The 25,856-nt window shown below is 57.2% G+C and overlaps 1 protein-coding gene across 1 annotated transcript in view; it reads left to right on the top strand.

Moving 5' to 3' along the window:
* LOC113406937 (protein MTSS 2) overlaps window positions 1-25,856 on the top strand; it is an 84,728-nt gene that overhangs the window by 14,210 nt on the left and 44,662 nt on the right. Inside the window, exons 2-3 of the mRNA XM_026653850.2 lie at window positions 9,903-9,964; window positions 13,263-13,336. Of these exons, the coding sequence (XP_026509635.1) occupies window positions 9,903-9,964; window positions 13,263-13,336 (136 nt within the window). The remainder of the gene's footprint in view (window positions 1-9,902; window positions 9,965-13,262; window positions 13,337-25,856) is intronic.

The following is a 25,856-nucleotide window of genomic DNA, read 5'->3' as shown; positions in this document are numbered from 1 at the left end:
ATGAGGTGCATAAAGAGCCGCTGACTCTCCATGGAAAGGCTTGGAAAATATTTCCATTGGCGGTGCTGCGGGCGAGAGAGAAATTCTCTATATTCTTGCTTATTTTCCTTCTCGTGATTTTTTTAAATTAGACTGAGCCAAATCCTGTATTCAAGAAAATAATCCTATTGACATCCCTTCGGCTGCTCTGGAAGTACCTAGATACCCAGCTGGATAGATTGGCTAGCTTGGTCTGGACTTTGCTCCCGATATGTCTGTCTGCACGGAAGGGCCCTGGGAGGATAATGCACTGGTGTTGTTTGTTTGTTTGGGCCCCCAGGCGAGATAAAGGATTCACTACCGCTCGGGGGGAGTTCTCCTTTAGCTCATGTGGGGAAGTGGAGGAGCTAGGAGCCGGATCCTCAGAGGTATTGCGGCGCCGAACTCCCATTGAAATCTGGGGCAGTTCAGCACCTAGGAATATGTCCACGCTGCATGCTCAGCTTGGGCCAGACTCCGGTTTGAGCCCCAGCCTCCCTTCTGTCCACGCACAAATCGATCTGACTCGGATCAGCAATCATTCAGGACTCAGGTCCTAGGAGCCTGTCCGGGGGTGGGTCCTGCTGTGAGCCGGGTCATTTGGCAGTGTGGACACAGCTCAGGCGGCAGACCCAAGTCAGCATGGCGATGAGTTCCCAGCCTAGCAGTTGTAAACCCAGTGCAGGCTGAACTGCCCTTGAGGATCAGGGCCTAAGGCTCCAGTGTGAGCTGTTACCGAGGTTGGACGCTCTTCAGGGCAAGGACGGTCTTTGTTCTGTCTGTATAGCCCCTGGCGCCGTGGGGCCCTGGGTACTTACTGCAATACTGTACTGCAAATAATAATGGTGGTTCTGTCCAGTGCTGCCAGCTCTTGCCTGATGGTTGCTGTGCTCGTAAATCCCCAGCTCCTGGGTTCATGAGAACCACAGCTTTCATTTTGTAGCCCTGCTGGCTGCCGGGGCAGGCTGGGAAATGTGCCCCAAGGGTAACCTAGGCTCAGCCCGGGAAGGCAAACACAAAGAACTGACATTTATTATTGTTTAAAATGCATTTAAAACAAACTGCCTGTGCTTTTCAGCTGATCTCATGATTTTCGGGGGGCCTGACTCATGATACTTGAACGCCTGGGGTTGGGGGTGTGTGATTCATCTAATAATTGTCTGTTGCCTGCAGCCCATGGAGTTGTTACAAAGCAGCTTTGACTGATTCTCATGTGCTCACTGTATGTGTGCAGCTAACCCGCCGTCCCAGTGCTTAGCGGTGGCTGGTCAGCGTCCCGCTGCCCCTGTGTTTGACCCGTGCTCGGGGCGCTGCTCCTTGGTACGTATCAAACCAGCGTCAGCACTTTGGGGCAGGGGCAAGTCTGTTCACACAATGGAACCCCACCAAGGCTTCGAGGCCCCCGCAGTGGAATTAGAACAGGTAGTTGCTGGCCTGCCCCTCGTGGTGTTAGGTGAGGTGCAGGATTTCCCTTATCAGGGACCATGGCACTCCTGGCGGAGCAGATTGCTAGTTGTGATCAGGGGAGGCGGGTTCTAGCCCTGTGCGGGGTGAACACGTCCTGGGGTCGCTTCCCCTTGTCAGCTAGTCCAGTCCATTTGAATCCTTGGCAATATAGTTAAGTGGGCGAGAGCCAGTCCAGCTGTATTAGCGATGGGCTCAAACCAACGCCCTGGGTCCAAGCTTCCCCAGTCTTTGGGGCAGTCCAGATCTGGAGCCAAACCAGTGTGATGGGCTCCAGTCACAGCCCCACGGAATGTAGTTCTTTGAGTTAATTAGGCCTAATTAATTACCTTTGTGGCTTTTTACATGAGCCATGAGTTTAGCTAAGTCACTGGCTTCTCCAGACCTGGTTTCCACTCGGTGATCATCTCGGCTGCCCTGCGATGTCTGCACAGTGGATCCCGTGCAATACGCTGCCATGTGCTATGAAACCGCTCGATCCTTCCAGATCCAAACTTTTCCAGAACATCCGGGGGTTGGTTGAGCCTCACCTCTGACCTCCTGTGATTATGAAGAAAATGAAATCGCTCGTCTCTGCTCAAGTGTCTTCCTTATGGTAGAGATGAGCGGTTATCGGCGAAGCCGCCACCTTCCCAGGGAGAGGCTGGAGTGCAGGTAGGGCCTTTCTGAGCTGCTCCAGGAGTTTGTCTTGCGCTGCAGCACTGCTCAAGGCCACATCTCTTTGTGTTGAAAACACACAAGTGTTAAATAAATGGAAACGGCTGCTCCGCTAGCCACAGCTCTCTTCAGGCAAATAACGGAACGTCCCTCTCTGCTGCTTGGGACGTCCGGGGCTCGTGCTTGCATGGTCTACACCGTGCGCTGTGTGTTTTCAGCGAGATGGGCTGCCTGGACTTCCGACCAGGAAAAATCAGGGAGCTGGTGGCCACTGCTGGCCGCGACACCAGCCCCCTTCGCAGTTACGCAGGCAGTGACAGATGGTTCTTGTTTTCTCTAGATGAATAATCCAGGGGGGTGGGGGGGAATTTAGAGCCAGCTCCACAGACCTGGAGCCGGAGTCCTCTATCCCCAAATCAGGTACAATGCAGAGGCTTCTGCACACTGCATCGCTGCTGGGCTTCAGTCCTGCCCCGGAGGGAGAGAATGGCCCATTCAACCCTCCAGAGAGACTGGCAACAAGGGTCCCAATTGGTGCCCGTTGTGGCAGTGCCCACGCGGATCTGAATCGAGACTCCCATGTGTGTTTCACAGAGGCCTTCCTGTGCTCACTCACTGCTAATCTAGGCTGGATTAGACCCGGGGGCGGGGGGAAGGCTCCATGGCCGATCAGCAATCCCCCATCTGAACCAGCCAGCCCCCTGTGTGAAAAGATTCTTAAAGGCTCTTTTGAAAATCCTCTCTCAGCTGCTATGTTTGGGGCCAGATCTTCAGCTGGTGTGAATGGTGGTAGCTCCCTTGAAGTCAGTGACACTTACATCCACGTAATATGGGGGGGGGAGGGGTGCGGCACCATGAGCAGAGTTGTCTGAGCCAGGAGGGTCCTGAGTTCTAATCCCAGCTCTGACAGTGACCACCAGTGTTCCATGGGGCTAGTGGCTTAACACCTCTCTCTGCCTCAGTTTGCCCAGCTGTAAAATGGGGCTAATGCCTGCCCCCCAAGGGAGCCGTGGGACATAAAGTGCTTGTGAAGGTGACAAGAACCAAGGAACTTTCCCTGATGTATGTGCCATCCCTCTCACCATTGCCAAGTCATCGTGTGTCTTCGCTGCAGTTCAGTAACCTGCAGGCTTCTTCCCACGGGCTGGCCTGGTGCCCGCTGTGCCTCTTAGCTCTGCCTGCTTAACCGGGGCGTCCCTAGGGTTGCCACCTTTCTAATTCCAGAAAACCGAACACCCTTGCCCCGCCCATTGCCTGAGGCCCCGCCCCTGCTCACTCCATCCCCCCTCCCTCCGTGGCTTGCTCTCCCCCACCCTCTCTCACGTGCTCGTTTTCACTGCAAGGCCCAAACAGGCATATTTATTGTTTTGACAGATGTATTATGCTAAATTCAGGTTTTATTTGTTACAGGCCGCTAGAGCTGGCAGCAAAATAGTTAAAAAGGGTAATTTTTAAAAAAAATGAAACTTCACAAAGGTTTTCATGATTCTTTCCCTCCCCTCTTCCCGTCTTTCATAACCAGCTCCATGTTGTTTTTTTTAAATTAAGTTATTGTAATTTTATGTGTGGAATTAGGCCCACACGTTATCACAGCTGCCATGGGTCCATTAAAGGCCCACTCCTGAAGCCCAAATACAAATCCATAGAGCACAACCACAGACATGCACCTGTCCAGAGACTTGTCTAAATAAATCTGTAGAAACTGACTCCCACCCCTACATGCAGATCCACACGTGTATTCATGGGTACACCTCTAGCATGCGCTAACACACTGTTTAATATTACAGTTGTTGTTTAGTGCCTAGGGACCCCAACTAAGATCAGGGCTGCAGGGTGGTAGGCGCTGGACATACGCAGAAAAAGAGAGAGTCTGCAACAAAGAGTTTATAATGTAGCTAGACCAGGGGTGGGCAAACTTTTTGGTCTGAGGGCCGCATTGGGTTTCATAAATTTTATGGAGGGCCGGTTAGGGGAGGGGGTCGTGGCCTGGCCCCCCCTCCTATCTGCCCCCCCCCAGGACTCCTGCCCCATCCACATAGCCCTGCTGCCTGTACCCTGACCGCCCCATCATTCCTGACAGCCCCCCTGGGACCCCTGACCGCCCCCAGAAGCCCTGCTCCTGACTGCCCGCCGCTGCCCCATCCAACCCCCTCTCTCCTTCCTGACTGCCCCCCCAGGACCCCCGCCCCCATTCAACCTCCTGTTCCCCCCCCCGACCGCCCCAATCCCTATCCACACCCCTGACCACCACCCCAAACTCCTCCGCCCCCTATCCAACGCCCCCTGCTCCCTGCCCCCTTACTGCACTGCCTGGAGCATCGGTGGCTGGTGGCGCTACAGCTGTGCCACCCGGCTGGAGCTGGGCCATGCCGCCACCACCACCGTGCAGCACAGAGACCGGGTCAGGCTGGGCTCTGCAGCTGCGCTGCCCCAGGAGCTCACAGCCCCACTGCCCAGAACATTGCGCCGGCAGCGGGGTGAGCTGAGGCTGCAGGGGAGGGGGGACAGCAAGGGAGGGGCCAGGATCCAGCCTCCTGGGCCAGGAGCTCGGTGGCCGGGCAGGCCGGTCCTGCAGGCCGGATGTGGCCCACAGGCCGTAGTTTGCCCACCGCTGAGCTAGACAAAGGTGGGGAGAAATGTCTGTTCCGTCGGCTCTTCTGCAATTACTAGTCAACAACATTCACTTTGTAAGAAATGATACATTTTGTTTAGAGTTCCCTTCTTTAAAAACTTGTTATGAAATTAATACTGTACACACACGTTTTATGTCATCGGTTTTTTTGAGCGCAAGCCAGCAAAAGGAATAAAAGTCAGAGTTAGGCTGCAAATTCTATTCACACAGGTATCCACACCTGCAGCAATACACGCACGTCCCTACACGCAATGCATCCATGCACACACTTGCCTACACAGAGAGACTTTTCCAGGGGCCGCCTAAATTACCCAGCTGGGAAGGGAGGAGGGTGGGCTGGAGGGGAAAAGAGGGGTGGGGATGGGTGTGGAGGAGAGAGGATGGGAGGGAAAGAGGCCAAGAACGAGAGCAGGGTGGGGGTGAGAGGGGGCAGTGAAGGAGCGAGGAGGGGACTTGGGGGGTATGTGGGGAGGATGGGGATGCAGGGGGAAGCAGAAGGCTGCAGGTGCATGAGGATGTGGGGGGCACAGGGGTGTATAGGGACATAATGGGAGTGCAGCAGTGTATGGAGGTGAATGGGGTGCAGGGGGTAAGGAACATGGGGGTGGAGAGGATGGGTGGGCGAGTGCTGTAAGGATTATAGGGCTGGGATGGGTAGGTGTGGGGAGCAGGATGGATGGGGGAGGGATGGGGAGGGATGCAGTGAGGGGGTTGGGATGGAGAGGGATGCAGTGAGGAGGATGGGGGCGGGGGGTTGGAGTGGAGAGGGATGCAGTGAGGGGGATGAGGGTGCGGGGGGAGGGGTTGGGACGGGGAGGGATGCAGGGATGGGGCATGGGGGGGTTGGGGTGGAGAGGGATGCAGTGAGGGGGATGGGGCGCAGGGGGAGGGGTTGGGACGGGGAGGGATGCAGTGACGGGGATGGGGCATGGGGGGGGTTGGGGTGGAGAGGGATGCAGTGAGGGGGATGGGGGTGCAGCTGCTATTCCCAGCACTCGGAGGTACGTGTATCTCTGTCTCCAACTCCTGGGTGCCGGCGATGGGGTGACAGACTGTGGTTCGCAGCAGGGCGCGTGCCGCAGCTCGAGCCCAGCCACATGAGAAGAGGCCGGGCAGCAGCGGGAGACGTGTGCTCCACACGACCCCTATCAACAGCCGTCTGCTGAACGCGCGCGAGTGGTGCTAGTTCCTCCCCTGCCCTGACCCAGCCACTGGGAGCTGCGCCGACCCCCCCGGCAGCCCCTAAGGCTGGGAGCCAGACGTGCCAGCTGCTTCCGGACCTGGGAGCTGCACGGGCCATGGCGTGGCGCTAGAAGGCAGCTTGGCTCCCCTGCTGTGGCCCCGCGATCCGGACATTCAGCAGCCCAGCCAGCGGTGCTGACCGAGCCGTCAGGATTCCTTTTCAACCGGGCGTTCCAGCCCCAAAGCGGACACCTGGTCACCCTCACGCAGAGCCAAGAGCACCTCTGTCCCATGCTGACCTGCCAGCTGTGCACGGCGCGTTGCTGTCTATGGCTCAGGCTGGAACTGCTGAGCGGCTGAGTTGAAGGCAAGGAAACGAGCCTCCCACCACCCCAGTCTTCCTTGGGTTTTTCGTTGTGTCCATCCGTGGCTGTAACCCTTACCTGGGTCATGGGCCTGGGGCCAAGGGATGAGCACAGTCTCTCCTTGTGCCCTGGCCTGTTCCCAGGAGATGCCCCTGCCGGCCTGGTGCCAGGTCTGCTCCTTGCTTATGTTCTCGGCCACACTCTGATCCACGGCTCATGCTGAGGCATTCTGCTGCAGGAGGAGCCCCATGGGGCCCCAGGATCAGGCCTTCTGGGAACGCACCTACCCCTCGTTCCTGACTGCAGAAGCTGGAGATTGGCCGGGACTGGGCCAGCTAGAATGGTTTGCATTACCGGTCCCGAGCAGGGAATCGGTACATCCCAACAGACAGGCTCCAGGCACAGAGGTGATAGGCCAGGAGAGAGCCGGCCCATTGGAATTGACGTGGGCCAGATTGGACTCGGTGACCTAGAGACAAAAGACTCCATAGCCCATTGCAGCACCTGAGCCATTCGCTGTCCCAGCCCTGCCTCTCCCTGTGGTGTCTGGTCTGGCCTGGCTCTCAGAGGAACGGAGCCCCCACAGTGTCCGATGATTGCAATGGGAGCTGTGCATGCTCAGCACGGGAGAGGCAGTGCGGTCCCATGGATTGTGAGCCTGGGAAAGTGTTCAACAAAAATTCCGTTTCATTGAGAGCACCCGTTTGTGAACTGTGGCGCTCTGTACCTCGGGGGAACATCCTGCACCCCCATGTTCATCCTTGTAAAATGATTGTGTGGCATCCAATGCAAAGTTTGTCATGTCGGTGTCTTCGGAAGGCTCATGATGCACTGAGCATTGTTGTTATAGTGATGTTATAGGTTGTAATTTCATGTATGTAGTTATGAGGCTGAAAATGTGTCCTCGTGGCTTAAAACAAGCCCAGGCAAAACTCTCCAGGAGCAGAGGGGCAGTTCACACCTCATCAGGGCATGTATGGGACAAACCCAGCCCAGCCTCACAGGAACAAAGGACACTGGCCTAGACAGCAACAAAGGATCTGTTGGACTCTCGAGGGAGTCACCCCCCCCCTTCCCTTGGTCAGTTTGGGACTGCGATGAGGTAATGCTCACCTGACCCGGGGGGGGGGCAAAGCCAAGAGGGAGGAAAGAACATGATAAAAGGGCGAGACGTTTGCCATGCTCTTCCTCTCTCTTCCACCTCCATCTACAGACATCACCACCAAGCGACTGAAGCGCTGATCAAAGGGGAGAGCCTGGCTGAAGGACAACCAGCCAGCCTGTGGTGAGAAGCATCTAAGTTTGTAAGGGCAATGAAAGTGTTAAGATCAGCTTAGAATGCATTTTGCTTTTATTTCATTTGCCCAAATCAGACTTGTTATGCTTTGACTTATAATCACTTAAACTCTATCTTTATAGTTAATAAATTTGTGGGTTTGTTCTACCTGAAGCAGTATGTTTGATTTGAAGCGTGTCAGAAACTCCCCTTGGGATAACAAGCCTGGTACATATCAATTTCTCTGTTAAATTGATGAACTCATATAAGCTTGCAGCGTCCAGCGGGCATAACTGGACTAGGATTCCTAGGACTGTGTCCGGGACCGGAGATATTGGCTAGTGGCATTCAGTTGCACAAGCCAAGCAGTGGCTGGCCAAAAGTGCTCACTCACGTAGCTGGGAGCAGCTTACATGCCAGAGGCTGTGTGTGACCAGCCCAGGAGTGGGGGTTCTCACAGCACAGCAGAGTAAGACTGGCTCCCAGAGTCAAGGATTGGGGTGACCTAGCAGATCACCAGTCCAGATAACACCAGGGGAACGTCACATAGACAGTGAACCGTTTTGCGGGAAAGGGTCGGTTTGGCCAAAGCTCTCAACTTGGAACCAAGTTTCCTTTGGACCCATTCAGAACTGGTTTCCAGTTCACAATGACTTTTCATGTCAAAACATAAGTGAATGGGAGTAAAAATCGCTTTTTAAAATAGTCATAACTGAAGCAAAATGTTTCAGTTGACCAGAATTAAAAAAATCTTTTGTGTGAGGTCAGGGGGAGGGGGGAGTGGTGGTGGTGGTGGTGGTGGTGCGGGATTTTCAGTTTCCAAAAATGTTTGCGATTTCGCCTTTTCCTGCTGATTCATGATGAGGAAAATGTTAGTGGGCTGGGGAGATGTTTCCCCCCTGCTCTCCCTGTGCTTAGGGTGCTGTAATCTGACTGCAGCGTTAATCAGCCGGTGCAGGTTTGTTCTGCGCTAATGCCTCTGCTTGTGTGAGTTGTTTTAAAACACCCAGCCCCTCTTCATAGAATATCAGGGTTGGAAGGGACCTCAGGAGGTCATCTAGTCCACCCCCCTTGCTCAAGGCAGGACCAATCCCCAGTCAGATTTTTGCCCCAGATCCCTAAATGGCCCCCTCAAGGATTGAACTCACAACCCTGGGTTTAGCAGGCCAATGCTCAAACCATTGAGCTATCCCTCCCCCCCCTTGGCTCCCTGCACTCCAAGCCCCGCCCCACACGGGCCAGCTGCAGCCAGAGGAGGGGGCTTTGCTCTTAGGAGGTCTGGGATTCCCCACTGGTAACTCACTGCTCCCGCTGTCCGCTTTCTCCCCACACTGGCGGCTCGCTGGGGCGGGGGAGAGGCAGAGGCTGATTGAATTTCTGCTGTGGGTGTGACAAAGGGATCGACCCTTCCTGAGTGGAAATTCATGGCTCATTCCAGTCTCAGGCCCTGTCTCCTGCATCCCTGCCCTTGGCTACCATCAAGCAGCCCCTGCGCTCTCCTGTATGGTCTGTTGGGTTCTTTGGCCTCAGGGGGCTGCGCAGAAATCCTGAGCTTGTATTAGCTCTGCAGCACCCAGGAGCCGGGGCTCGTTGTGAAATCCAATTCTGGGGTAAATCTCCCCCCGGGGGTAACTCCGAGGAGTGCAGTGGGATGGTTCTGGGGTGACAGGACCACCAGTGATAGGGGGTTCCACTGCACAGTGGAGACCCTGGGATTCTGAACGGGGGTGGGGAAGGGAAACAGCCCCAGATTCCAGTCTCCACCACAAATCTAGCTTGCTGTCCGGCTAACGAGAGGGCAGCCTGGGGGGCCCCTTGGGAACGAATCCTGTGAGCCACATACCTGATGGGAGGTCAGCTCTCTGCCCTGACGGGGTGCTAGTGGTCAGGGCAAGAGCCTTGGCCTTGTGAGGCCTGACTTCAGTTCCTTGCACTGCCACAGATTTCCCGTGTGACCAGGGGCAAGTCACTCGGTCTCTCTGTGCCTCGGTTCCCATGGGAGAACAGCCCTGCCCTGCCCTGCTCCCAGGGGTGGGTGAGCAGCTCTCCTCCTATGGGATTGGGGGCCAGACGAGCGTCTCTCTCGTATCACTCTGCATGGCTAGGCTGGTGTGTGAGCGAGGAGCAGCCGCGCCGGGGCCAGGCTGGCTGGGGGAGGCGCCCTCCCTTCCCAGGAGGAAGCTGTGCATTTAAAAGTGCCTGGGGTTGTATGGGACGTCCCTGAGGAACAGTGTGAGAGACGCTGGACGCATCCCGTGATCTGAGAGCTCTCTGATGGTTCATTGCTCTCTGCTTTCTCTTGTTTCAGAGCTCCTACCCCATCTGGGAAGATTTCAACTCCAAGGCAACTAAGCTGCACTCCCAGCTCAGGTGAGTCGTCCCAGGATCTGCACCAGGCTCCCAGGGAGGTTTGACTGCCGCTGGGAAGGCCCTTGCTGTCCCACAAAGCTGACGAAAGGAGGCAGTGCAGGGCAGCTCGCTCTGCAGCCAGGCCAGTGCCAGCTGCTAGGGAATTCGGGTGACGAACGTAAGAAGAGAGCTGGCAAAGTCTCCCCGGGGCACTGCGGAGTCGAGCTCCAGCCCCAGCACAGGGGCTGGCCGCGGCTCTGCAGCCCAACAAACCAGGCAGCAGGAGGAAGGTGCTTGAGGGTCCAAACAGGAGCCAGGCACTTGCCATTCCAACCCCCCATGTGCTGGGCGTGCGACTCAGAGACTAAACTAGTGACTTTCAGAAGCGAGAGCTCCAGGAGCTTCACAAGGGTGGGCCAGTCTCAATAGCCTCCCGGGACAGATGGCGAAACAGAGGCGCAGAGAAGATAAGGGAGCTGGCCAAGGATACAGAGCAAGGCAGTGACAGCCGGCTGGGCCCTCACCCAGCCCCCCATCCAGGGCCCGAGGGTGGCTTAAAGCGTCATTTCCCTGCTGCCCCAGGCTGTGCCCTCCCGGCCAGCTCTCCCAGTGCCCGGGCCAGGCAAGTGCAACCGTTACCCAGAACTGCCCAGCCCTTTGGGTGCTCTCTGAACACCTGGTGCCTGGCTCCTCCGATCTCCCTCGAGCCCCAGCCCCTCCCCTGGGCGCACTTTGTTCCATACCAAGGGCGCATTTAGCTCCTGGTCTCTAATTCCCAGTCAGGCCTCCCTCAGCGCCCCATTAATAGCCCCAGGCTATTAGCCCCATGGCCGTGGTTCCCAGCCCTCCCGTCCATGTCAAGGAGCGTTTGATATTCCTGGCTGCTTGGGCTTCGCCTGCTCCCCTCCTCTGCCCGCTTGGTGCACCTGCCTGCTCTGCTCAGGACGCTCTGACCCGTCCTCTGCGCTCTGCGGCGCCTCTCACTGCTCACGCGCCGCTCGGCCCCGGAGCTCACGTCCAGAGCGTGGCTCACTCCCACGGGTTTTCGAGTGGCTGAGGGTGGGGGGCCACTACCCCCGGGGCTGGCCGATCCCCGCCCCGGCATGCTGAGGTGAGGCTCTCAGGCACTGGTGAGGGGGAAGCAGCGCGGGCAGACAGGGGCCCTTTCCTCTGTGCGTTCTGCTCCTCTCGGGCCATGGCACTAGCTGCGAGGGTGCTGTGATGCCCGCGTGTGGGGCAGGGTGTGTGTTGTGTTTCACGCTGAGGTGGGAGGTTTCCTGTTAGCCCTTGGATCTGCCAGTCTTGCTGCTCCAGGACACACCTCTGCAGCGCCTCCAGCCTGGGGCCAGGCCTGGTTGGCTCCTCCGGGTCCTGCCACAGTCACGCAGCGCACCCCAGTTTGCAGACATGGGCGGCAGCACGGCTTGCTGGACTGGGCCTCAGGAGCCCTTGGGCAAATCCCTAAGACCAGCTCCTCCAAGGGTTCCTTGAATCCCCAGGGAATTGTGTGCTAAATACCTTTGAGGCTCTGGGCCGTAGGGACTGACTTTCAGACGTGCTGATCTCCCCAATGTCAGCTGAAGTCAATAGTAGCTGTGGGTGCTCAGCCCATCTGAAACTGAGGCCACAGGCCACTCAGTGCCTCAGTTTCCCCATCTGTGACTTGGGGGTAGTAATGCTGCTTACCCAACTTTGTGACACGCTTTGAGATCTGCCAATGGACAGGGCCATGGAAGGCCTTATTAATTACCTTCGGGCTCTGTCACCTTGTCTTCCACTCGGCTTCCGACGTCTGATAGAAAAATCCCCTCCCCTGTCCGCCCTCAGGAAGCGCTACTCTTCGAAATGGAGTTAAAGGAGCAGTCACAGTCTGGACAGGTTTGTTACAAACGCAGGAAATTCTGTCCTCAGGCAATGTAAGAGCCAGACCATCTTCAGGTGTCTGCCCTCCTCTCTAGCAGAGAAGATCTCCCCCCCCCCCCACCTCTCCAGGCCCATGGAGCCCTTTTTTCCTGATCACTTATTGGCCTGAAAGTTGATTCCTTTGGAGATCTACCCTGAAATCCTGTATCAGTGACACCAACCTCAGGCCTGGCCAGTGTCGGTGCCAACTCCCTCCCTCACAGCAAGTTGCCTGTTTCTCTGATCAACTGTAACCCGTCTGGGTGTTGCCTGTGAGGTAGCATCTAGCCCCCCGTCCTGTCAGCTTGAGACCTGGGTGCGAGGCCGGGAGGGGCTTTGCCATGGGGCCGGCTGTGTGGGGGCTGGAGACCGGGATTGGAGCAGGCTGTTGCCATTGTAGGGTTCCAGCCTCGCTGGGGGGTCGGTGATGAGGCGGCAGAGGGCTCCAACCAGCGGCGATCTGTGAGGCTGTAGCGTCAGCAGGGGAGTCAGACGTCGCTGGCATGCTATGGGCACCACCAGTGCAGACGCCGGCAGCGTGGGCAGCGGTCGGGAGCTCCCCCTTTTCTGGTTAGCTGCACCGATGTAGCAACTCTAGTGTAGACTAGCCCTTTGTCTTACAAATCAGGAAGGCCTGCTAGGGATTCAGCCTCCTGGGTCTCTCTGGAGCCATTAATTCCCTGTCGCTGAAGTTCAGGAGCAGGACAACCCGCGCTGGTTTAGCTTGAGGGCTCTGTTTACTGCTAATAGGTAAACTGAGGTAAACCCCCATTCCTGTGTCTAGGACTGACCTGTTTATCACCTTTACCGAGGCTAGGCTGGCTGATCTTAAACATGGTCTAATCATATCATACAGAGGGAATCCATAACTTCACATATAACCTTAACACATGCATTTTACAGTTATATTAATAACCACAATGTTGTTAGCTTTCATATGATCTCTCACAAGGCGTATTTTGTTCAGATATTACTGCAGTTGTGGGTAGGATGTGAATACAGGGGTGCCTAGGGTCACACCCATTCTCTTGACAAGCAACCTGTGGAACTCACTGATGCATCGGAACATTGAGCCAAAGATTGGGGCTGCATAATGGCATGGCTGTTAGTAAAGGTAGCTACTGTGCTGGCTAGGGTAGGGATGAGCTAATCTCATGCTTCAGAGCAAAGAACAATCACAGCAGGGGTCAGGAAGGCATTTCCTCTATGTACAATACTGGACAACTTGTTAAGGGATGTTATTTATGCTTCTTTTGAAACGTCAGATAATAGCCACTGCTGGAGACAGGATACGGTGGGGTGGCCCGTTGTGATTTGAGTGTGTGGGCATTCCTGTGTGTAGGGATCAGCAGAAGGTGCACTGCATTAGTCCTTCGGACTCCCAGCTGACTTACGTATCCATCTCTTTCTGCCTCAGGACTACAGTGCTGGCAGCAGTCGCCTTCCTGGATGCCTTCCAGAAAGTGGCAGACATGGCCACCAACACACGAGGTAGGACTACATCTCAGAACCCCCCTGCAGACAGCACACTCAAAGCCAACAGGACTGACACGCCCATGCCCAGAGATTTGCTTTCACAGGGTTTTTCGGTGTGTGTGTGTGGGGTGGTGAGGAGGAATATTGTCCATGGAAGACTGGTCATGAAGCTGGTCCGTCTCCCAGTGTGAAGCGTGGACCTCAGGGGACAGAGCTGTGAGGCTACTGGGGAAGTGAAAGGGAGCCCAGACAGAGCGACTTTGTCCCTCAGTCGGGAGGGAAGAAGAGAGAGGCGATCAGATGGGAAGGATGGGCGAAGTGAAGAGAGGCAGTGGATGGACAGATGAGGGGAGAGTGGGGACATGGGGTTGGGAGGATGGGAGAGGAAGGAGAAAGACCAAGGCAGTCAGAGGTAGGTCTTGTGTCTGAGGTTCCGCGGGGCTCCTCCTCCCAAGGCACTGAACCTCGTCCGTGCGGCACCTAACCATTGTGAGCTCGTCGATGCTGGCTGCACTGCATGGGCATGCACACAGCACTGCCTGTGCTCCCAAAGTCTGACATGCCTGGGGCTTCCTGTGAACCCAGCCTGCATTCTCTCTGGTAGCACCTCGTGCTCAGGAAGCTGACGGGGCTGTCCCTGGACGTTCCTGTGGGATGCTACGGACCCCGCAGGCTCTATGCAGCGGCGTTCCTTTCAGAGAGCTGGAGAGAGAACTTAGGACATTTTCCCCACAGGAATGTAGGGCCTGATTTTCAGATATGCCGAACACCCACATCTACAGCTGAAGCCCACGGGAGCAGCGGATGCTCAGCGCCTCTGAAGCTCAGGCCCTTGGCTGCATAGACCAAGTCTCAGTCACACGTTCTGGTATGGTACTGCGAGGGTTTTGTTCCGTCCAAATGAGCAATTTCAGTGTTTCCAGCACTGGTTAGGGGGACCTGTTGCTGACATCTGCCTTCAGCAGTGAGTCAATTTCCTAGTGTGGACAGGGCTTGAATTCCTCAGTTTGGGTAAAGCCCAGCTATTGGGCAATGGGTTTTTGTCGGTCGCTTGAATGACCACTTAGAACTAATGTCACAGAACAAATATCATGCAGTGAACAGGGTGGGTGAACAAACTATGCCTGGCGTGTGTTGTATCGCGCCGGGCTTTACGTGAGTTTCTTTCTCTGTGTTGCTCTAGTCGCACATCCTAGAGCGCATCACCGAGGACGAGTGTGAACTTCAAACACCTGCTCCATCATTTCATGCCTACTGGCTTTTGAAGGGAGAGGTGGGAGGAGCAACTGCATTAGGACATGCAAAGGATTCCCCGCCTGTGTTTGAGAGAGCCAGCGCTGTATGCTTAGAGCAGGAGAGCCAGGACTCCTGTGTTCTCTTCCTGACTGATGTGCTGCATGGCTTCAGGACCGAGCGTCTCTGCGCTTCAGTTTCCCCAGCTGTAAAACGGGGACAATGGTGCCCGCCTGCAACGTGAATTTGTTCATGTTTGCAAGGTGCTTTGGGATCCTCAGCCAGAGAGGCTGGGGCGGGGCAGAGCGATGGCAGTGGTATTGTCTGATGCTAAGGGCAGCGGGGGCTGGAAGGGCAGTGCCCTTCTGCTGATCAGATGTTTGCAGCATCCCCATTCTCCTGTCTCTCTCACCGGAGCACCCGAGTGGAAGCCAGTGACAGGATCTCACTGGGCAGGGGGTTAGCCAGCCCCCTGGGAGTTACTGACCCGCTCCCAGGAGCCCGGCTGGAAGCTGGGCTCAGCTTGCCTTGACCCCACTGGCCCCACTCTTGAATGCTCCTTCACCTTTAGAGGCCCTGTACAGGCCTGGCCTCTCTGCAGTGCTAACGAGAGTTGGGCTGCACTACGCTGCAGATGGCCAGTGCAGATGTGTTTGTGTGTCTTGTCCCCCCGGGCCTCGCCTCAGCGCCTTCTTCCCCCTCCCCGACTGCAGCCAAGGTGCCGGCTCCCCGGCGACGGGGCATGAAGGGAAGCCGTGGACAGATGTCCGTGTGATTACTGGAGACTGGGGCACAGGAAATAGAAAAGCCAGCAAAGCAAGGCTGGGATTTAGAAAGGAGGTCAGATGCCACTGAGGATTGGGGGGAGGGCTCAGGCCAAGGCTGCTGGCTCTAGCAGCTCCTAGCTGGACCCCGAGGTTTGGGTGGGGTCACAGAGATGGGGACAACCCAAAACACAGAGACTGTTGTTTTCTTCACGGAGCGCGTGTTGTTCTGAGTTATCCCAGGGTTTCTCTCCCGGATAGCCTGGGTGCATGACTGATTTTGGCCAAGGAGGGGAGAGGCCAGTGGCATGAGGACATCACTAATCTCCTGTGACATCCCTGTGTGTTCACCTCCTACGCATCCTCACACCCCACTGGCCTCCTGCTCACTGTGCCTCTGCCCACTGATACCATTGAGGGGTAGTCAATGGAAACCCCAAGGGAGCAGCTGTGGGGAGGGGACCCTTAGGAGTGACATGCACTTCCTGACACACCTATGTGTGTGTGCCGGAGGTGGCCCTGGCAGAATGCATTATGGGTGGTCATTTGCATATGCAAATGAGATCTATACTTTCCCCCCCCACAGTGGGGAAACTAGGTGACTACAGCACTGGCCTCTCCAGATCTGATTCGATTTGATCTGCGTCTGATGGTGCCTGGCCCCGTGACAGCGGCTACCCTCAGTGTAGCCAGCAAACCCAGATTGAAGAGAGATAATACAATTGGGACTTAACCTACAATGGCCCAGCACTCTGACCAGCTCAGACGCTGCGGGTTGGGGTGAGCTGAGGAGAACCGGACAGGGCTAAGACCCAGGACACGGTGTGCCGAGGACTGGGATTGTCAGACCAGTTAAAAACCCTCGTTGGTAACCAGTCTGCGAACCCAAGCTGTCTCGCCTCCTTGGGGCCAGGGCCTGGTCTCTCAAGCATGATGGGGGAGCAGGGCGGGGGCCCGTGGCTGGACTGGGTCACCAGGGCTACAGTGCAGTTCATGCGGTGGGGCTGTCTCCCTGGCCCAGCCGAAGGGAAGCAGGGTGGACCGTGACTGCGTGGGGCAGCTTCTCCTTCCAGAGCGCTAGACTCAGTCGGGCAGGGCTGTCAGGCGGCATGGCCAGGCTGTGCTGGCAGCTGGGGCCAATAGTGTGTTTTTCCCCATAGTTTGTTAGCTTTGCTCCCGAACACGGCGGGACCCTTGTGCAGGCTCTCGGAGCACAGACGCTTCTCTGTGGGGCATGGAAGAGCTGCAATGGCAGAGGGGGCCGTGGGGGACAGGGCAGACTGCTTTCTGGGGACAGCGTGGTTCTGACACATTCAGACCACACAAGACACTGCTGTGGGGTGCTGCGCCTTGGTTGGATTCAGGCTATGGGCCCAAGGCTGCCCTACACCAGGGCTGAATCTGACCCCTGTCTGTCAACTAAGGCACAAAGGTGGCACTTGGAGCTCGGGTTTGGTCTGCCGTGGAGCTCCGCAGTTGCTGCAGGGCTGGGTTTGGCCCATTGTGTTGTCTGGCTGTCACTGGTCAGTATGACATCTGGCTCCCTGGAGTCTCTTCTTATGAGGACAAGAAAATCCAGGCCAGGTTCACTTGTGAGAATCAGCCGTGAAAGCAGTTCACTAGTCAGTTAATGCGTGTGTCACTGTGTCATTCCCATACAATTGGAAAAAGAGCCGGAAACGGGTTTGGACCTCCACCTGGAATGAAGTCTGGGTATTGCCACGAAGAGCAGAACCTGAATGTTGCTGCTCGGCTGAAATGGGTTGTGGGGCAACCTTTGAGAGGAGAAGACCATGAACTGGATCACTGGGCCAACATGTAATGGACTCTGCCTTTGCCCGATCCTCTGCAGCGACAGAGGGCTTGAGCAGAAAAGCAGAAGTCTCTCTGAGGCCAGAAGCTGGTGTTAGGTGGAAGATGGAGTCACCAGCCCGGGGAGCAAAGTCTCTCTCCACACCAGTTGTGAGTTAGGGATGAAGAAGACACGTTCCCCTGCACTATATAACCAGTTATCACACACTCCACACGCCAGGGCTGCCCACCAAAGAGAGCAGCGTACATTGCTTCTGTTGAGCCCCCTGCTCCTCTCAGTGCAGAGCTAGTGAAACGTGCCAGCGTGGGAACCTGCACTAGCCTGTGGCGGGGTGAGCTCCCCACGCTGGCCCTGCAAGAGCTGGATTGGGCCAGTTGTCTGCAATCTGGGCAAATCAGGCCTGGAGGAAAGCCCTGATTGGGGAGCTCACCTGTGGGGAGCAGGCAGGGCTTGTATAAAGACAGGGTCGGGGGCTGGGGCACATGACTTATGAGAAGAGGCTGAGGGAACTGGGCTTGTTTAGTCTGCAGAAGAGCAGAATGAGGTGGGATTTGATAGCTGCTTTCAACTGGGGGGTTCCAAAGAGGATGGAGCTCGGCTGCTCTCAGAGGTAGCAGATGACAGAACAAGGAGCAATGGTCTCCAGTTGCAGTGGGGGAGATCTAGGCTGGATATTAGGAAACACTATTTCACGGGGGGGCGAGAGGGGTGAAGCACTGGAATGGGTTCCCTAGGGAGCTGGTGGAATCTCCATCCTTTTTTAAGGTCAGGCTTGACAAAGCCCTGGCTGGGATGATTTAGTTGGTGTTGGTCCTGCTTTGAGCAGGGGGTGGGACTAGATGACCTCCTGAGATCTCTTCCAACCCTAATCTATCTTCTTCTAGGAGAGTGGAAGCAGAGGGGGCTGCAGTCACTCCTGGGGGAAGGGAAGTGAGTCGGGAGCTATAGAAACACGGAGCCCACGGTTACTCTGGGGAGAAGGGAGGTGAGGGCCAGAAGGTGAGGAAACGGCTCATGGAAAGGCGGCAGGGTTAAGGCACCCTGACAGCTCCTGTCAGGCCGTTAAAAGTCCGGTTGGCGGCCGCGTGGCTCCCAGGAAGCTGCCTGCATCTCCCTCTGGCTTCTAGGTAGAGGGACAGCCACCGGGGCTGTGTGCGCTGCCCCTGCCCCCAGCGCCAGCTCAGCTGCTCTCATTGGCCGGGAACCGTGGCCAATGGGAGCTGAGGGGGCGGTGCCTGCAGGCATGGGCAGCACGGAGAGCCACGTGGTCACGCCTCCGCTTAGGAGCTGGAGGAAGATATCGGCAGCTTCCCGGGAGCTGCCTGTGGTAAGCACCACCTGGAGCCCGTACCCCGCACCCTGTCCTGCACCCCAAACACTGGCCCCACTCCAGAACCTATGCCCCCAGCTGGAGTCCTCACTTCCCAACCCCCTGCCCCAGCCTGGAGCCCCCTCCTGAACCCCAAACTCTGGCCGCACCCCGAGCCGGAGCCCTCACCCCAACCCCCTGCCCCAGCCTGGATCCCTCTCCTGCACCCTGAACCCTTCATTTCTGGCCCCACCCCGAAGCCTGCACCCCCCCAGCCCAGAGCCTGTAGCCCTTCCCAACCCCCTGCCTCAGCTCGGAGCCCCCTCCTGCAGCCCAAGCCCCTCATCCCCGGCCCCATCCCAGAGCCCGTACCCACAGCCGGAGCCCTCACCTCCCCCTGCACCCCAAGCCCCTGCTCCATCCCAGAGCCCCCTCCTGCACCCTGAACCCCTCATTTGTTGCCCCACCCCAGAGCCTGCACCCCCAGCTGGAGCCCTCATCCTCCTCCCACACCCCAACCCCCTGCCACAGTGGTGAAAGTGAGTGAGGGTGGCAGAGAGCGGGGATGGAGCGAGCAGGGACGGGGCCTCGGAGAAGGGGTGGTGCGGAGTGTCGGGGAAGGGATGGGGGGAGGCATCGAGGAAGGGGCAGGGCGTGGGGCAGGGATATTCGGTTTTGTGCCATTAGAAAGTTGACAACCCTAGGCAGGTGCAGACCCCTACCTTGGCTGCTGTTTGGCGGGTGCCTGAGCTGGAACCCGGAGTAGAGGACGGGCCCAGCCAGCTGCTGAGAGAGCGGCACCTGGGGTAGTGCATGGGACGGGAGGACTGCCGGCCTTTGATCCACAGTGACCCGGCCGGAGGGCCGAGTCACGCAGAGGTGCTGCGGTTCCTGGAGCGAGAGAGGGGCCACAGAGGGAGGAAGAGACGGCGCACAACCGCTGGAAGGGGCGTCGGCTGTGCACAGCTAATCCCCAGAACGGCCAGGAGGAGGCGCTGTCCTGCAGCGAGTAGCACACCCGGTCACAGAGCCACACGACAGGCGCAGCATGCGTTGTCGCGGAAAGACGCCCCCGTCGCCCTGCCAAAGCCCTGCCCCGGAGGACGCAGGCTGCGTGGCCCATTCAGGCTTCTCTGCTGAGGCTGCTGCTTGGCGTGGGACAGGATCCCCGCTTGTTTCACGCCGGCCACCAACCATCAAGATGGTGACAATGGGTGGCCAGGCCTGGCCTGGATCTGAGCCAGCACTCAGAGGGGGAAGGTCGCACAGCCCCGTTTCTGGCTCCCTAGCCACACAGAAAGCGCCATCTGAAGTGTGACCCTCCGTAGAGACCAGGGCCGGCTTTAGGCCAATTCCACCGATTTCCCCGGAATCGCGCCTTAGGCGCCTTTTAACATTTTTAATTTTTTTTACTCACCCGGCGGCGGGGGGTCCATTCCAGGTCTTCGGCGGCACTTCGGCGGCGGGGGGTCCTTCAGTGCTGCGGAAGACGCGGAGCGGACCCCCTGCTGCCGAAGTGCCGCCGAAGACCTGGACCACCGCCGGGTATTCGAATTGGGCCCCGCAGGTCCTAAAGCCGGCCCTGATAGAGACCCGTGACAAGGTGAGCCAGACCCTGGTCTGTGGCCCCTCGCAGGGCTCCCGCCTCCGACCGCAGAGGGTTGGTGTAACAGAGTCGCCGTTCCTCCCGTCTGGCCCCAGCCACGTGGAGCCGTAGGGCTCTGCCTCCCTCCTACCCCGTGGGCGCGCAGTGGGCAGCGCAGCGCCTCAGGAGCCGGGTTAGTGCCATGTGGCACAGTCCAGGAGATGCTGCTGAAAGGCCCCACGTTGCCAAACAGCTGGGCCTTGCTTCTCTCTACGCCCTGCGTCTCCTTGCATGGCTTCCCGTCACCTCAAGTGATCTGCCCACAAGAGGCAGCAGCCGCTTCCCCGACTCTCTTATTTCCCAGCCCTGCTGGAGCTACTGTCTTTCGCTCTCTTCCTCCCTCTCTCGTGCGGCTGTTCAGACCCAGGGATGGCAGCGAGGCTCTGGGCTTCCCAGGCTTCAGCCTGCTGGAGGCCTGATGCTTAGGGTTACCATATTTAAGGTTTTAAAAAAGAGGACACTCCACAGGGCCCTGGCCCTGCCCCTTCCCCAAAGTCCTCGCCCCTGCCCCGCCCCAACTCCGCCCCTTCCCCAAAGTCTCCGCCCCCTCCCCTGAGCGCCCCGCATTCCCCCTCCTGCCTCCCAGCTGCCCGAGCGCTACCACCTTCACGGTTTGCTGGGCAGACCTCCAGACCCTGCGCCCCCAGCCGGGCGCTTCCCCTCCCGGGCTCCGGCTGCGCTGGAGAAGCGCCCGGCTGGGGGTGCAGGGTCTGGAGGTCTGGGGGCTGCCCGGCAAACCGTGAAGCCGGTAGCGCTCGAGCAGCTCGGCTTTTCAGCTACACAGAGCTGAGGTGTCGGGGGGGAGCAGCAGCCGCCGCCGCAGCGGGGAATCCGCCTGCAGCTCGCAGCCTGCCGGAGCTGCTCAGGTAAGCAGGGGACTGGGGACTGGGGCAGGGATGCCGGCATTTTCCCGGACATGTTCGGCTTTTTGGCAATTCCCCCCGGACGGGGATTTGAGGACCAAAAAGCCGGACATGTCCGGGAAAAACCGGACATATGGTAACCCTACTGATGCTGTGAGTACAGGCGCGGCCCACTTCGCTGGCACTGCGGACGCTCTGCACCAGGCAGGATTAGGCCCTGGATCAGTACCATAGGATAGGCTGGTGGTTCTCCACCTCTGGCAACCTAGAACCCAAACCATCTGTGCTGGCTTGCCGAGGGCCAGCCGAATCCAGCAGTGCTTTGGGGACGCAAAGGATCGTGGGATTGGGGGTGTGGGAGAGCTGATGTTTGCCTTTGGAGGCTGCTGTGTGGGTGCCAGACAGGAGGTGCTGGGCACATGGACTAGGTGCTGCTACTACTGAATGAACACGCTCTCCTGCCTTTGGCGCGGGCAGGGCGTGCCCCTTTTCTCCGGCAGGGCGTGCCCCTTTTCTCCAGCAGGGCTGGGTGTGGAGATCCTGGTGAGGGGGTAGAGGCTTGTAGATTGGAGCAGAAGAACCAAGGTTCTAGGTTTGGCTTCCCAGGTGTGTCGTCTGTGTTGTGCAGCAGCTCAGACTGGATGATCATCATGGTCCCATAATACTCTGTGACTGGTCTCTGTAGGTCAGTAGCTGATTGTCCTTATGAGCTTTGTGCCTCCTGGGGGCTACCTGTGGGATCCAGCCTCCTTATGGGACCTCCTCCGCCCAGGCACTGAAATGCTGCGAGACCAGCTTTCACCTCAGTCCACCCCAGAAATGTCTCCCTAAGACAGCAAAACCCCAGTGAAAAGCATAAACCCCAGTGCTCCAAACTGCCCACTCCTCTGCTGTCAGCTACCCAGCTGGCAATGTGGGGGATGGGCATTTCTGGGGCGCCCGGCTCCCGCTTTTGGCAGCTCAGAGCCCCGCTTTCCTCTGCTCGGCTTGTTCACAGCAGATGGTCCCAGCCTGTTTTCCAGACTCTCGGTATCCAGGCCATCTGGAGCTGTGCAGGCAGGAGGCAGCTTTAGCTGGAATCAGATTTGTCTACAGACACACTAGCCTACTGCACTGCTCTGGATTAGATCGGTTAAACGCTTAACTCCTCTCGGCGGCATGCGCCTGGCCCTCTCTGAGCCTGCCATATCTCGGGATGCCCTGCAGGATGCCAGCTGCTGCCCGCTGCTCCCCACAGCCTGGCTGCCAGGGTGCAGGCGGAAACCCAGGGCATGCAGCATGGGAACACAGGCAGAGTCTAGGCATGGAACCCAGCACCAGGCCTGAGCGAGGGACCCGCGTGGCAGTGTGGGAGCGGAGAGACGGAAAGAGGAGTGTCGGGACAAGGGCGAGAAGAGTGAGGAGCAAGTGACCAAGGGTGGGGGGCCAAGGGATGGAGAAGAGACACCAGATGGACATAAGAATCAATGGGGCAGAGTCAGGGAGCAGGGGGAAAGGCCGGCCCCAGCTCAGACCTGTCACTCAGCGGGACTGGGGGAGTGGGGAGCGCAGCCCGAGAGCCCATCAATCATTTCCCCCCACCGCTTCTCAGCCAGGCAGTGGGCTGCCCTTAACCAGCACCTGCCCTGGAGCCCCGGGGAGAGGGAAGGGGGCGGGGGCCGAGCTGCTCTGCAGAGGGAGCAGAGGTGGAGAGTGCAGTCAGGGAACGGGGGAGGTCCCAGCCACAGGGGTGAAGGGCACAGAAGGGGGAGGGGGAGGGGGGCCTATGCCCAGCTAGAAGGCAGGTGGGAAGGGCAGTCGCTGCACGTCAGCAGCCCCAACAGAAACCAGGCTTTGTTCCTTGCTTCAGTTTGTCCTGCGGCTCCTCCATGTCCAGCCGTCCCTGCCCACTACTGCGCCAGCTGCAGCTCAGCTACAGGCCAGGCCGGCAGAAGGCCCGGGCTGGGGGAGAGACGTGGCTGTAGTCACCGTTTGGAGCAGAGGCTGAGCACCTACATCTCCCATCGGTCAATGTGGCGTCTACAGGGCAGCTCCGAAGCTCAAACGGATCCTGTACAAACAGGCCCATTCCTCCCCAGGCTGCTGAACGCTGGGTCACCGTGCAAAGCATCTGCTGGCTGGCTGGTACCCAGAGGGCACAGACCCACCTTATGCAGCTGCGTTCAGGTGCTCTCTAGAGGCTTTGCACACATGCAGAGATCTCCCCACCCCCCCACCCCCACCAAATGACTTGCACATGGAGCTCCACCAAAGTTTGGGACATTTGCCCCAGTGCCGTTATTGGACCATGGAGTCTGAACATTGAGTCTGTAATTCCCAGTGCCCATCACCCTGTTGTCGCACCACAAACTGCAGGTCAGAGCACCCCGTGCTTTCAGCAGGGTGCTTGAAGGCCAGTGTCCCTTCCGTCCCTTTCCATTAACACATTGGCGCAGCCCTGATACTTGCTGCCTTGTTACCCTGTACACATGGGATTAGGAGGTTTCTCACTGTCAGAGGAGTGAGGTGCTGGAGCAGCGCCCCAAACAGAGGAGTGGTAGTATGAAGATGGAGCTTGATAAACGTATGAAGGGGATGAACTCATGGGTTGCCTGTGATAGCAGGGGTCTGGACTTCATGACCCAGGAGCTCCCTGCCAGAAAGCACCTCTCACTCTTGGGCTATGCTAAATGCACCTGCTGTATCTACACTTGTTACTCATGTTTTGCTGGAATGGGTTAAATAACACTGGACCCTGAAACCATGTGTGGGAAACCTAACTGGGGCTGGAAGAATGGGAGGCTCTTGTGTTCCAAAGGAAAACATACCAAGAAATAATCATCATGCAAAATAATTGTACCATGTTCATTCTTGATTTGTGCTCTGCATTGGACTCCAACAAAACGGAAACCGAAATACGTACCAGAGATGAACAAATGTTGGGTTAGCCCAGTGCTGGCAAGGTAGGAGCGGGGCCTGTGCTTGGAAAAGTGAGGTCCAGCTCACTGGAGCAGGAATCTCTGATATGCCTTGGATGCCCATTTCAGTAAATAAATATATTTAAAAAGTCTGAGGGCGGGCATGTCTCCCCAGCCCCGCAGTGCCTGTGCCTAGATGTCTGGGGGTTGGAACAGTGTTTGCATTTTTCACTGGCTGTTTTTAATGCCAAATGGATGTAGCTGGATTAATGTGAGATCTGGTCTCCTCGGGGTATTTCGGTTCCTGGGGGGTGGAAAATATAAGCCCCTTTCCCCCCTTCCCTGGTTCATGTTCTTCTCCTCCCCCCTGCAGTCCATGTGCTCCTTCCTGCACCCCGGTCTGCCTGCGACCCCCACCCCTCAATCCTCCGGCCGTTCCAGCCAACAGAAAGCCAGCCAGGGAGCTAGGCTGTGCTGTTGTGGAAACCATCCCCTATGCAGTCCTGCCGCTGCGTGGCCCAATGGATCCCAGTGCCCCATTCTAGGGCTCTACCGATGGCATCTGCAGAGTCTGGGCTGGCGCAGAGATAAGGAGCAGAAGCGAAAAGACTCGCGGAGGGGGAGGGGAGACGCAGAAACAGCGCTGTCTCTGTACGTGGGTTTATTTCTTGGCTTTGCATGTGTCTGAAATAAGTAACCGTGTGTAAAAGGTACTTAAAACAGTGCAGATTGGGCCAGTGTGCTTGATATTTGTAACACATGCTCTGAGGCTTTGCAGGGCATTTTATATGTGCTTTATCACACCATACGTGGGGGCTTAAAAACTGACTTCATGTATGCATGATGTGCATATCCGAGATCCTGGAGCACTGTCTGTAAAGGAGGACTTGCCCAAGCATGCTTGACCAATACCCTTATTCCCCCACAGCTGTGCATTGTTCTGCCTGGGTGGCTGCTGTCCTCCTCCCCAGAGGTGACTGCATTTCAGTGGTGCTGTATGTACATTAAAAAGCACTTTGCGCTGAAAGATTCTATGCAAATTAAGGGCCTGATCTAATTTCCATGGAAGTCAAGGGGGGATGCCTCAGCCCCTACGATTGATGCAGGAGTTTTACTGTCGTGCTTACGAGGCTCAGGTGTGCTCGTGTTTGCTGTGTCCGCCCGGGGCCGTCTGCACTCTGCACAGCCAGACCTCAGCTCTGTGCCACGAGCGCCCTGCACTTAGCAGCACACCGGAACCCCCGCAGCAGCTGGGACTGCATTCCAAATCGCAGGCTTCTATCATCCGCTGGGGGGAAATCGAGCCATGCAATCCTCACCATCCTGTCCTTGTGGTGGCCCCATGACGACCAGATTCAGTGCAAGTTGCTGGTGTGCTGCAGGGTATTGGATTGACAGCACACAGCTGTGCTGGGGAAGTTGTTGGGAAAGCTGGACTTGGTAGCTGGAGCATTTGGTATCCGGAAGGGGTCAGCAGTCAGTTTGAGGTTTTGGTACCAAGAAGATGCTGGGAGCTTTTGGTCCCTGGGGGGGGGGGGAGATGTGATGGATCTCTGTCCTTCCCAAGAAGGCTCAGAGCCTGAAATTCCTAGCTCACTGCCTCTGCAATCCCGGACAACAACCAGCCCCCCACTCCGTGCACTAGCTGGATATGTTTGCTAACTGATCGGGGTGAAAGAATGAACTATATTGACATGCTGTGATCATCATTAGGTTTCAGGGACAACGACCATTAAGCTAATGGGAGCAGTTCATCTCTCTCTCTCTCGATGAGCTCTTGTTTCAGGCTGTATGTAGACTCAGGAAGACAACTCTGCATTGGTTACATTTGATTCAGGCTGTCGGGGTTTGCTCAGCAACCGTTAGGGCTGCAACCTCTTTTTAGACAGCGCGGTGATTCTGGGTGTGAGTTCAGTGGCAGCAGGTGGATGTGTGCAGCACAGCTTCCGTAGCACTTAGCACTAGCTGTGCGTGGGGCTGGGTCTGAGGGACTGATACGGTGCTGTGCGTG

The sequence above is a fragment of the Terrapene carolina genome, unplaced genomic scaffold (genome assembly GCF_002925995.2).
Source record: "Terrapene carolina triunguis isolate 2854851 unplaced genomic scaffold, T_m_triunguis-2.0 Scaffold166, whole genome shotgun sequence".
Lineage (NCBI taxonomy): Eukaryota > Metazoa > Chordata > Testudines > Emydidae > Terrapene > Terrapene triunguis.
This window is presented reverse-complemented; position numbering and strand designations above follow the sequence as displayed.